The sequence below is a fragment of the Sander lucioperca genome, chromosome 4 (assembly GCF_008315115.2).
Source record: "Sander lucioperca isolate FBNREF2018 chromosome 4, SLUC_FBN_1.2, whole genome shotgun sequence".
NCBI classification, from domain to species: Eukaryota; Metazoa; Chordata; class Actinopteri; order Perciformes; family Percidae; genus Sander; species Sander lucioperca.
The window spans coordinates 5,066,368-5,079,150 of record NC_050176.1 but is presented as its reverse complement, the minus strand read 5'-3'; the positions used below and the strand labels follow the sequence as shown (position 1 = coordinate 5,079,150).

General features: G+C 38.7%; 2 protein-coding genes across 5 annotated transcripts in view; one reads left to right on the top strand and one right to left on the bottom strand.

The window, feature by feature from the left end:
• Positions 1-1,384: 1,384 nt before the first annotated feature.
• LOC116039586 (tensin-4) lies at positions 1,385-11,743 on the bottom strand. The gene is made up of 13 exons (XM_031284477.2): positions 11,640-11,743; positions 10,348-10,630; positions 8,919-9,255; positions 8,218-8,555; positions 8,022-8,117; positions 7,709-7,840; positions 6,650-6,742; positions 5,882-5,959; positions 5,730-5,789; positions 3,691-3,862; positions 3,489-3,557; positions 2,696-2,725; positions 1,385-2,158 (listed from the first exon to the last, which is right to left on the bottom strand). The coding sequence occupies exons 2-13, from the start codon at positions 10,598-10,600 to the stop codon at positions 2,026-2,028; spliced, it is 1,791 nt and encodes a 596-aa protein (XP_031140337.1). The 5' UTR covers positions 10,601-10,630; positions 11,640-11,743; the 3' UTR covers positions 1,385-2,025.
• The window catches only part of LOC116039585 (zinc finger protein Aiolos-like), a 67,587-nt gene continuing 58,633 nt past the window's right edge, over positions 3,830-12,783 (top strand). Inside the window, exons 1-2 of one of the 4 annotated variants that reach the window (XM_036000686.1) lie at positions 3,830-3,845; positions 7,393-7,490. Coding sequence is in view for 1 of the 4 variants with exons in the window: in XM_036000684.1 (XP_035856577.1) it covers position 7,296; positions 7,393-7,490 (99 nt within the window). In the remaining 3 variants the exon portion in view is untranslated. Of the gene's footprint in view, positions 3,846-5,272; positions 5,470-7,280; positions 7,297-7,392; positions 7,491-12,783 lie in introns of those variants that run through there. The other 3 variants (XM_036000690.1, XM_036000688.1, XM_036000684.1) reach the window with 3 other exon arrangements.

Sequence of the window (12,783 nt, the reverse complement as noted above, 5' to 3'; positions counted from 1 at the left end):
AAAAGGCTATATAAAGAATACATTAATTCTTTACATTTACATTTCATCTTTCATTGCTAAAAGTAAAACTATAAGTCATTAAAGCAAAGCATTCTTTGTTTACGTGTATCAATCAGAGCATTCACAAAAATCACTCAAAATCAGCAGGGGGAGGAGGCGTGTAGAAACAGCTGTTTACACCGGTTCGCAGCTCTCTTTCTCTCGTTGTCGATGGGGGTGGTGGGGGGTGCGAACACCGACCTCATAATCCTGGGGGGGTCGTGACTTGAAAAGATTGAGAACCACTGCATTAAAGCATGGCATAGCATCAGTGTCTGATTTACATTTTGTTTTTACATTTTTTAAACGACCATGTAACTGAAAAACACTTAAATGCTATTTCAAATGTTTAGAATCCATCACTAAATTCATTCATTATTATAGTAGAATTATTTTAGGAATTATGCATGACTGATATATATTTTAATTAACTTTTTTTTTTTTTTTTTATCTCACAGACCTCTCTGCAGTATTCCAAAGTACCCATATGGGTATGCATACCCCCATTTGTGAAACACGGAACTAGAAGACACAAAGCGATTAACCACAATGTCTTCCTTTATATTGACAGAAAGGCTTTGATGATGAGGTAAAGGAAAGATAAAGCTCTCTGTTTTTCACACTTTCAAGCACGGCGTCTCTCTCAAGCTTAGACGAACATTTGTAAGCATGCACGTGCACAAGTTCAACAGGTCAACGTGTTTATTACTCATAACAATTTGAAAAAATACATGACTATACAGAGGACAATTTGTTTACAGTGTAGTATAATAAATATATGCTGAAATGCATAACTAGGGTATATGCAAAGTTTCTGCTTTGAAATGAAAGGATGTGACCATGTGACTATGTTTATTAACAGAACCTTCAAAATCCCTCATCACTATCACATGCACGCATCGGCTAGTGCAGATTTACACCTCATTGGTTTACATGGGAATCATTCTACTGTACATTAAGAAATAAGACACATCAAGTGCTTTACCATGCCCTAACCCAGGGGGGTCAAACTCACTTCCACTAAGGGCCACTCTGGAAAATGAAAATCACATCAAGGGCCAGACAAGTATAGTTTATTGACATGCTTTTATTACGAAAAGTCAAATATCTTTGACTCTATTACTCCATGTCCCTTTCTTTTAATGTTTGTCACATTCTTTTGTCATTTTTCTTGCTTTCTCCACCACTTTTGACACTTTTTTCGACTTTTTTGTTGACATAAAGCTCTACAAAAGTCAGCAAAAAAGTTCCTAAGCCATCATAGAGTTTAGCAAATCAAGCGAAACAAAGATTACTTTTTTAAAAGTAGGCTACCACACAGCCTGAATATGAAAAGTCCCAAAGTCAGCAAATCTGCCAAATTCTGCTTTGAGTGTCGAGTCATTGCAGTTTGAAAAGCACTTTCCTGTCTTTTTGGGTTTGGCGCACAACTACATTAATATTTATTGTGAAGCTCAATTGATATGCAGGCCGGATTAAAACCTGAGAGGGGCCGGGTTCGGCCCGCAGGCCTTGAGTTTGACACATGTGCTCTAACCTCTATGTAAGCTGTTGGTTTCTGACATTTTCTACAATTACATTTTACATAGAAATAATTTTTTTGGGAGTATAACAAAAATATTGTTGAGTTTGTACCAACATTTTTTTTACAAATGTGTTAACAGTAACAGTGTGACATTTAATTACAATCATATGTTGCTGGATCCTTGTCTGTTACCTGTTACGTTCATGATCGACAGCTGTTCAGTCTTGTATATCTTCATATATGCCACATTTTCACCAATATGACTGTAATCACGTGACCATGGCAGAGTCTGGGTCGTCCTAAGCACTTCTAAATCAGATGTTGCTGGTATTGTAACTTGTCCAGTTTAACAAACAGCAGGAGAGACTTACCAATGGCCACCATATTGGACGGGTTACTTGAGCAAAGCGCAGTATAAGACAGGCGGGCGCTGTATCATGTTGTCTCAGTCTCTTGTGTGTCTACGGCTTGGCTATGGCGGCCTGAATAACCTTGGTGACTTTGTTGCAAGGCTGCAGGGGGTCATATTCTGCAAAGACGTGGCATACATTCTCCATGCCAGCCTCCACACCTTTCGCCACCAAACCAAACATCCTGTTGGGACAAAGAAGTGATAGATTTAGATTAGATTGAATTAGTACAAATTGAAGTTTGTTTTTTTTGCCAGATATTGCAATATTTGCTACATCTTTTAGCTAAATATCGCACCTTCTACGATCATGATAAATATGGTAATAAAAAAATAAACGGAAAATAGAACATTTCTTTAAACAAACTGTGAAATGTAACATTATGCAGCATTTATCTTATGAAAAAACTGTGAATATAATAATGTAAAGAGTAATAATAAATGTTAAACCAAATGTTACACCAAACATTCAACCAAATAATTCCCATTAGATTAATCGTCTTTCGCGATTAGCTAATCGCATTCTTCCAAATCGCTATTTTGAATTTGCAAACCAATAATTCCTTTAACCCTGAATAGAAGTATAACAGATATGTATTGCAGGTGTAAACCTGAAACCTGGGAGGCTTAACTATGGATCCTCGCATGAGATATATATCGAATTTACAGGTAAATACAAAACATCATTCTGGTTTTTGTCAGGAATTAAAGTTCAAATTCACCTTGCACCAAACCTGGAACCGTTCACCCACCTGTAAAAAAAATAAAAATAAAAATGTTAGTTATGTTTCAGAAATGCCTGGGTTTTTAACATTTTTTTTTTATTGATGAAATGTTGACGTTACAGCAGGAGAAGCACAGGTGTCATTAATAACATTAATGACTTCTGTTTTTCATTCAGCCAGTTCCAGCGAGGGGCAACAAAATGGAACTAAGCCATCATGAATGCGATTAGTGACATGTGTGATTTTATGCGGTTAAAAGAAAAAGAAAAGGTGTGTGTATATGTAACGTGAGGGTTCGATATGTGGTGGTTGTATCATTCTAAATAAGAAAAAAAACAACTGGATGGAGAACGATCACTTTGTTGAGCAGCACTTTGCTGTTTCACTTTCAACAGCTCCACAACAACAACAACACTTCCTTCATTGTCGCTGAACTAACCAATCAGACGCTAGCAGAACTTAGTCCCAGATACAAATACTGACTGTGTCAACACAAGTATGTAAATAGTTAACTGTATAAACATTGTAAAAAAATTTATTTGGTAAATTAACTAAAATATATTAACTTGTAAATCTTATATACATACATACATACATACATATACATACATATATATATCTTCAAAAATTCAACAAGGGGTACTAATAAGGTGATTTATCAGCTCTTTATATACAGTTACTAACATGAAAGAGAATGTAACCATAGTGAACGTCAAAGAATATTTGTGGAAGTGTGTATCATTCTCAAAATGAATCCCTTTGATTTCATAACTTGCTGCTGTATACTCACAGTCGATTGTCTGGATCTTCCCCACTGTAGCTAAGCAGGTGAGTGGGGTAATGGCGTCTGAAGAAGAGCCTGAAAAGAAAGGGTTATGGCTGTTAGGTATGATCAGTCTAACTCAACGTTGCACCCAAACCACCATGGGTTTTTGTAGTGTACTGTAAGTACAAATCTCAGCAACAGGATGACAGGATGTGTGTTTTCTTACTTCCTGTTGATATCTGTCAGCGTGACACCCTTCAAAGACACCTTCAGGTTGATTATGGTTGGTGTGAAGGAACCCGGGGCCTTCGCAAATGTAGAGGACACCGCCTTCTGCACCGCACAAGGGCCTGTCAGCGTCTCAGTGGGGACAGCATTCAGGTAGACGAAATTACAAGCTATGGAAAAGATAGTTTGATTAGAAGTGGAGGTTGAATGCACATACACATCATTAAACATGTGGGGTAGTACATTTAATCAAGTTAAAACTCCCTCCTGATTGTGAGGTCAGTTAACAGTCTTTTAAATTCTAATAGGAGACATAGACATAAATAAATCATGTTTTAAATATGATTTGGCCCAAATTGACTTATATTTATTACTGACAGGAAACACAGTAACCTTCAACCCAAGCTGTCTTTTCTCAATGTAGTTCCAATGTCCAGGTCTATTTTTATCTTTTATTTATTTTTTATATTTAGAGATATGATTGAAAATATATAGAAATTAGACAAATGTAATGAATTGCTTGGTTAGCTGCTCTTTTGGCAGTGGTGGACAGGAGGCTAACTAAGTACATTTACTCAAGTGGTATACTTGAGTATTTCAAGTTTATGGTACTTTATACTTCAACTCCACCACATTTAAGAGGGAAATGTTGTACTTTTTACTGTACTACATTTATCTGACATATGTAGTTACTTTGCAGATTAGACAACATTTTACATACAAAATATACCATTATATCAATCAATAACAACATCTAAATCACTTTTCTTGAATAAACTACATAAAAAGAACAAGCTTTACCTCGACCGGCTACAACATGGAATACTGCATACACAATAATAATAATGCCTCATGATAATCCAACAATAAAATGTAACAGGGACCATTCTGCTGCCCAATGAGTGCTTTCACTACGTTGCTGCCAATACTTATGCACTTCTATTTGAATGCAGGACATACTTGTAGTGGAGAATGTTTACCTTGAGGTAAGTAACAAATCAGAATACATCTTCCCTTCCACCACTGTCAGTTGATTGATTAATTCAATGACTAAACAAGTTACATTAACATAGTTCCATCTCTTCATCTGCCAGAGACGCTTAATTTTGTCCAAAGCAAAATACACTTGACTTGAAACATAAAATTTCAGTCACATCAATCAATTGATTGATTGGCTTTTTCAAAGTTTAAAAATAAGTAGTACAACGAAGAAAATATATTGACTCCAATCATAAGTGAAGCACAGGTGTAAATAATTCCACTAATTAGCTATATCTTCATTCCATTCCTCCTCTGGGCAAGCAACATAACACATAACAACAAGACCCTAGTCCTAGCACACATACATGAAACGCAGTTAATTAAGGTTATTAGTTACACCTGTGTGTGCTTTTCCAGTGTGGGATAATGTTAAGGTCAATTAACGTAAGCTAACCCTCTGAGGTTTTTGTTGTTGACTGACTCGCCCGGAAAGCTAGCAAGGTAAAGTGAAAACAGTGTTTAGAGTGAAACACACTCAAACCAGTCTGTTCTCTTAGCTTCAAAACAACCTTACTTAAATTTATTTTTAACACTAAAATGTTTCTATTTCTCCCTGAGGAGAGGACTTTCTGAAAAGTTTCAGAGGAGTCCTAAATGGACTAAGTTAATTGAAGTTAGCTAACGTTAGCTGTTAGCTAACTTAACCTCAATTAGCAAACTGTTTGGGACAAGCTACTGTTAGCATTTCCTACATGGCTGCAAAACCATCATGTTTGTGACTACAGAGGATGAAAAGGTGGAACAAATATATAGGTTAATTGAATGTAGTTTAACGCCACATTTGTTATTGAAACATGTCTTGTTCATTGTTAACCCTCTACCCACTAACATAACGTCACATTGTTACTGACATTCTTTTTTTGTGTCTGACAGCTGCTTCTTGTTTTTGCTCATGTTAGATCATGTTAAGTGACACTTTATAAGCATTCCTTGAAGATAAGTGCTAGTAAAATGACATGCTAATTCAAACAATTTGTCACTGTTATTTTGTCCCACCTGTTCTATTGTCATCTGATGCTGGTTTGCTATTTGCCCTCTCTTCTGCTGCGCCCAGATCTGTGTAGGCAAAGAAGAGATTAGGTTTTCATTTTTACACACAAACATTTTTACAAACAAAATAAAAAGCCTGTTTTGCAGTAATGGCCTACCTTGGGAGTGGAGCATTAATTTGCAGGGTAAAGCATAAGCAGAAATAGTGTGCTGGTAAACCAGGGCAGAGAGACTACCTGCAAAGATAACACAAAATCATGTTAGTACAAGGCTAAAGTACAAGTAGGCTACTATGAGAAAGTCCACTGTCCTATTCTTGACCACAAAAGGTAAAAGAAAAATGTAAATATTTCACTGACATTATTTTAAAGTATAAATGAGGAAGGGGATATCTTATGATTAATGCAGTTTAGTGTTTTCTTTAGGTAATTTTCTTTTATGTGGATAGTAATTTTGCTATGTAAATACATATCTTAATCCATTGGCCCATTCCAGGATCAATTCTACTGTAGTTTTAAAAGTCTGGATATTTTTATTATGATATGAAGACTTTTAGATTAAAATTAAGAGTAAATCTGGTACAATATACTTTTTTTTTTTTTTTTTGCTGTTTGGGGGTTTTACCGAGCCACCACAGCTATTGTAAAGATAGAATTATTTGGAAGCAGATAAGAAAGAAAGCCACAATGAACCTTGATAATGGCTCTGTGGGTGTGGGAACACACCCTGTGAACTCATACCTTTCAAGATCCACCCACTGCTGCCCACCCACATCTTTAAAGGCCAGACATGGCTGACTCAGTTCTGGTGTGGCAGACAACAGCCAGACCAGGATGTGTACTCATATTGAGTAGGCAAGTGAATTTTGAGTGAGTTTAAAAGGAAATTGATCACTGGACTTGTTTTAAACTTGGACGTTTACTTACCAAAGTACGGTTCCTGAGAAGAGCCTTTGATGCGCACGCCCTTAGCGGATGATTCAATAAGGAAGTGTCTGACAAGATCTGAACTGCTCTCTCCTGTTTTGATAAAAAAGACAATAAAATACTTTTTACTTATTCATCTTAAGTGCCCTGCACCACATGATGCCCAGCACATGCTTACAAGACACTAGTTGCCAGTTGCTGTACATGGGGCATTGAATTACAAAGTGAAATTCATCTACAACGACACCAAGATCACTAAAAACACAAACGCTGCTCTATTCAAATTCTATTCAATAAATAGTTCTGTGTAGTAATCTTCTCATTTAAATGTAATTTCAGTTTTTTAAAGATTTGACCTATTTCATGTCACTCTTTAACAACCCTAACAAATCTTATGTCTTATAAAATATTTCTTGTTTGACTATATCTAAATTACACTGCATATTGTTCCTTAAAATAACACTGATGTCAAAAAGAGAAGATATAGCGACATCTCTCGACCAAGGATTACTCAGCAGAGGAATATTGTAACGGACCGTGTACTCTCAATCTGCACACTGAAATGGTCTCAGTGCCCGACGCTCTGCTCACGTCTTTCATATCCTGCATCCCTAAAAAAGTTTAAAAAATACAAATCTGCAAATGAAGTAAACCTCAAAATTGTTCCGTGAGTGAGATCCATTCTTTCCTCTTAGATTGCTTACAGTGCCATAAACAGATGGTTTTCTTTTGTGTTTATACAGTGTATACTGTGGGTGGAAAAAATAACAGAACTGTCTCCTGCCTCGCCACACATAGGCTAGATGCCATCAGACATGCCCATTCACATCAGCCGAGTTGGGTAAGTGAAACCCTGAGCCTTTCATGTCTCTGGTATAGGCAAATGACGACAGCTGCACTGTGTTCACGTTGTTTGTCCGTGATTGTGGTAGTTGTGGCATTCATGACCTTCTCGTTCCTGTATCTGACCAAACACTGCTATGGCTTTTATAATAGCACGGGATTCAAAAGGAGTCATAAGGTCAAGCAGCTGCACTGACATAGTATACGTAGGTTTACCTGGGTAGGTGGTAGCAGTGAAGTTGGCGGCCATTTGGTCCACCTTCATAGCCAGGCCAAAACTGCCTTTGTAGGAGGTGCTGTCTCTCACCACAAATGTCCCTGCATCCTTATCCTTTACCAGAGCTTCAGCTAGAATGAATGAAGCACCATAGAAAATGCTTAGACAGTTGCAAATGTGTGTTTATTACTGTATCTGTACTGCAGAAGAATCATATATCCCGGCAAGATGAAATAAATTCAGAGCTTGAGTGAAGCTATTACTGTACGTCGTCAATGAGTTATTGCTGGAGTAATGTTTCGAGATTCTCACCTTCTGCTCTGTTGATATGTGGACGGAACCAAAACTTTGAAGTGTCCATGACAAACTTCATTGAGGGCTGGCTGCCGTTAAAACGGGCTTGGAAACCTAAACAAACATTAAAAAACAATATGAGAGTGGGGGTCAAATTCTGTTTAAAATACGGTAGCTGCCAGCGAAACGGACTACTATGAGACATGTGACTCACTGTGAGGAGAAAATGGCTTTGAGTTGGACACAAGGGTGGTCTGTATCAAGTCCATTTCTGTTCCAGGAGACTGGACGTGCAGATCCGGCTGTGGTTCACCGTTGACGAGCAGTATAGGAATGTCGTTGAGAGACCCAGAGAGCGAAGACGGACTGCTCTGCACTCCTTTGCCGTGACGCTCCTGTAGATGTCCTCGCCTTAACAGCGGGGGCTTGTCTGGGCTGTGCCCGTCATGAAATTGCCTCGTTCTGGACCCATCACTGAAGGAGCCGGACACACAAGTGAGGATGGATTCTGGAGAGTCAGCATCAGCGTCTTCACTGGCCAGGGACAGGTTGCTATGCAGGGAGGAAGAGGATATGTTGTAAATGTACAGATACCGTGTGTCAGTAAACATCACCTTAATGTCACAGTCCTTCTTAATTTGAAACATTAGAATTAAATGAGACAGATACAAAATATGGCACTACACTGTTTCTGGGAATATGGTTACAACTGGTTTCCAGTTTTGGACTGTTATTACTGCTTTAAAACTTTTGTTTGACTGCAAAATCACAAACAGGAATCAGCCCACTAAGTCCCCAGTGAACTGGCCCTGGTCAGCCTCTTATTACAGCACAGTTAAGGTTTTGCAACATATTTAAAAGACCCATATTCCAGACTTGTTTAAAGGCAGGCCTTGCTTTGATTGTGAGTTTTACCTGCCAAGGATGTAGCTGGTGTCTGAGCATGTTGACATGGAGAGGAGCGAGACAGCACTGTTTCTGTTTGAGTGTGACAAGCGCAGGGATCCTTGGGAAAAGGTTGCGTCATTTCTTTGTGAGGGATTTCGTCTGGGTGCACTTCCAAATGGCAGCGGAGGCAGGGAGGATGTAGGGGAGCAGGAGAACACCAGTGTGCCGTGGGGACTGCAACTGACATTGCTGTGTGTAGGGATGGGTATACTGGGTGACACGGATGGGACCAAGGTGGGCAGGGAGCGGGGAGAACAACCTCGAGGGACCAACACGCAGTGGGAGACATCTTCATCTGAGTCGTCTGGGAATGGAGAGGAAAGTCTAAGCAAAAGTACTGAAAAGAGATAATATGTCTTGAAACCGACTGACGCACTCAGTGGAAAAACCCTGCATGTTCCATGATTTCTCTGATTTCATTGTTTGGTTTTCTGTTTGCAAAAAGGGCTTGGCCTAAACTCACCTGATAAAGACATTCATATTTCTCATGCTGGTACTTGCCTGGACAGCTCAGGCCATTACCTCTAACTAAATGCTTTGAATTGTGCATTACAGCTGGAGGAGTCCCTACTTGTTCTTGTGAACTTGAGGATCTGTCTGCGTCACTGTGTTGATGGGCACAGAGTGAGTTTATGCCCTCAGAAAAACACTGTAGTCTGTGGTCATGTGTGACTGGTGGTGTCTGTAACTGAAGTTACATAATATTGACTAATGTTGAAACAGAAATAGCATGCACCTTAGACTATAGGCAAGTGATGAGGTGTTTTAAGGGGAAATACTGTTTTGTAACAATAGAAAAGAAGTAGTCATCAGCACATCGCATGCGTTTAGTCTTTTACTGTGCTGTTTTTTAACTGATGGAAGTAACCTTTCCATGTCTGATTTCTCATCACTGTCGCTTGATTTCCTTCCAACTTGTTCATCGCCACGAAACATAGCACTCTGCTTCATAAACATATGGCCAAACATCCTTTTAAGAGAAGATGAGCAACAGGAAATCCATTTATATGCAATGTTGACTCTTGTGCACACTTTCTGATCCGAGCTGGTCTGAGAGAAGACACACGTGAGTGTCTTCTTCAGTGAGCTTCTCTGTGTCTGTAGCAACATGTGCAGGGTGTGGTACTAGTCTGGGCAGTACTCCCAGAACAGCTGAATTGGTGCAATTACCCCATGATTAAAAAAATAAAAAATGATCTTAAAAAGGGAGGGTACATTTCCAAAGCCCCAGGCTATGTGTACTATTTGTTTTATAATGGTTACTTTGGTTTTACTGTGCTCTGTGTCACACCTCTGTAAGTTGGAGGCTGTCATTTGTTGACCTTGTTGATGTGTTTATGTAATTAGAGTTCTAACAGCAATGAAAGTTTGAATAGTGTAGAAACAAAGGTGGTACCTGTTGGAGGCCTGATGCACAAGGGACTCCTGTTGACATCAATGGGTTTAAATGTTGGATCCAGTTCCAGGATGAGCTGGTTGAGATTATCCATTGAAATATCAAGATCAGAGTCACCATTGTTACTGCCGGGCTCCGTGACACTGGGATGTTGGTTGACTGTCTCATGCGCCGAGTCCAGGCGGACAGTTTGACCCACTCTCAGAACGTGAGTGGGTATCATTCGGGACATGCCTTTAGCTGTAGGCATCATTTTAGGAGAGCTCTCAGTCTTCTGGGACAACTACAGACAGAGGTACAATAGAGAGGGATCAGTTACACTCTCTTCACTGGAATAATAGTCTTGCTTTTGTCCTCTTTGCAAAACTGACTAATCATAACCTTTTTTATCACTAGATACTCATATTCATAAAAAATTAAGTGCATTTTGGCCACAGTTAATGCATTATACCGTACATAAACGCCAATCATGTTTTCATTGCTGCTTTCTGTGGTTAAAGCAACAGCTTCCCAACATTTGCTGTGCAATTGCATTTGCAGCTGCTAGATTTTAATAAGAAATGTTCTTCAATAGATGTTATAAAAGTTTTTAATAAATAAAGCAATAAATAACTTGAAAGCTTTTGCTGAAGTTAATAAAGAAAATTACAATCCGTGTCCTACAGTGCATATGTCAGTAAATGTAGCCCAAGGCTTCAATACTTCAATGCTGATAGCAGCGTGAGTAGCTGTTCGGGAAGGTTGTGTAATTTGGCGGAAAATCTGATTATACTGTGTCTCCCTCTCTTGTGTTTCAGACGAGGAGTGGTGCTCAATGAGTCACCCAGGTGACTGGTGGTTACCGTGACTACACTAGTGTTTTCCTACAACAGACAGAACATTTCTTTTAAAGTAGTCTACAGACAAAAATCTGCTTCTTTTAAAATAAAAATTCAATCGGAATGTTTTTTTTAACTTTTGAGAAGCAGCCACTCAGACCTTGGTCAATAAACAATGGTGTGTGCCATACACATACAAATATATGAGCTGCATTGCAAATTTTGACCTAATGAGCAGTTTTTCATCTTAGGAAATGAGAGCATACATTTGGAGCATCCTAATTTGCTTTAACATAACTTTTATGTCCTTGCTAAGACCTGCTACTGCAATAATAAAAGAATACACTGCATTAATAATGGACAGGGAGCAATCCAATAAAAATGAAGTACTGTTAATATATTTGTTCAAAGCTGCTGCTCGTGTATATTTTTTACTGTAACTGATTATCTTAGGTTAAAGAATGGTAATCTTACCTTGTTTTCCTCTGGTCAAGATTCTGCGGCTGTAATGTTTACTCTCAGACTGTCCACTGTTGTACTTTGACATTTTGTGTGTTGCATGCTTTTAATAATGAAATCCCAACCCTTCTGCCTGTGAGCCTATCAGCACTGAGGATCACTAATCCCTGCGGCTCCAGCTGATGATGTCATCGTAGCAGTGTAAAGTTTATGACTGGAAGGGTGTTTTTCTTTTTTTTTTTTTTTTCATAGGGCTAGGATTTCAACTGTCCTGAAGAAAGTGTATCAAAACAGGTAGTACATGGGGTGTTATTCCACAACATTGTTTGTAATGTGGGTCCGTGTACGGTCCGTGTACTTGGTGGCCAACGGATTTTCGTTTTGAAAAGAAAAAAACAAAAACGAAAAACGGCCAGTTTCCCAATTACCATTAGTAAATAGGAAAACAAAAAACGGAAAACAACCCATTATTCGTTTTTTGTTTTGATATTAAAAAACGGAAAACGAAAAACAATCTCGTTATCCGATTTTCTTTGATGTATTTGTAGATGGAACTCGGAAATTAAAATGTGTGTATAAATCTTATTCCTTTGTCAGTACCCGATCCGTACCGCCTGTAAAATCCGTTCTGTGCACTGCCTGATCAGTTCTACGCTTGCGCGAACACCGGCAAACTTCACAGCTCTATGCACGCATTGGCATAAGGATGTTTGGACATTCCCGGTTACCGGAAGAAAACATTAGACAGTGACAGTAGACCGTTATGATGGCAGAGATGAAGTTTACAAGGTGTTTGCTGGAGTTGCCTAAAATATCTGTTAATGATATACGGAGGTCGTCCGGCCATCCAGTACAACACCATGTAGCAAATTAAATAAAGGCTTCAAATTTTACGTTTCGTCATTTCTTTACAACTTTGAAGGTAATTTGCTAACGCTAGCTAGCCTGAGCTAGAAGCCTTGCTTTGGTGTTATAAGTCATGACTCCGTCCTGCTTCAGGTTAACCATGTTTTAAATAAAGTTTAAGCATGTGTATACCTCTCACTTCATGTGTTTGTACTTTTATGAAAGTATCAGGTAAAAAAACAGGGCTACAAATGAGATCTCTGTGAGAGACCAGCATACTCCTAGCAAACTATTATGTAGCTCAATGCTGGAC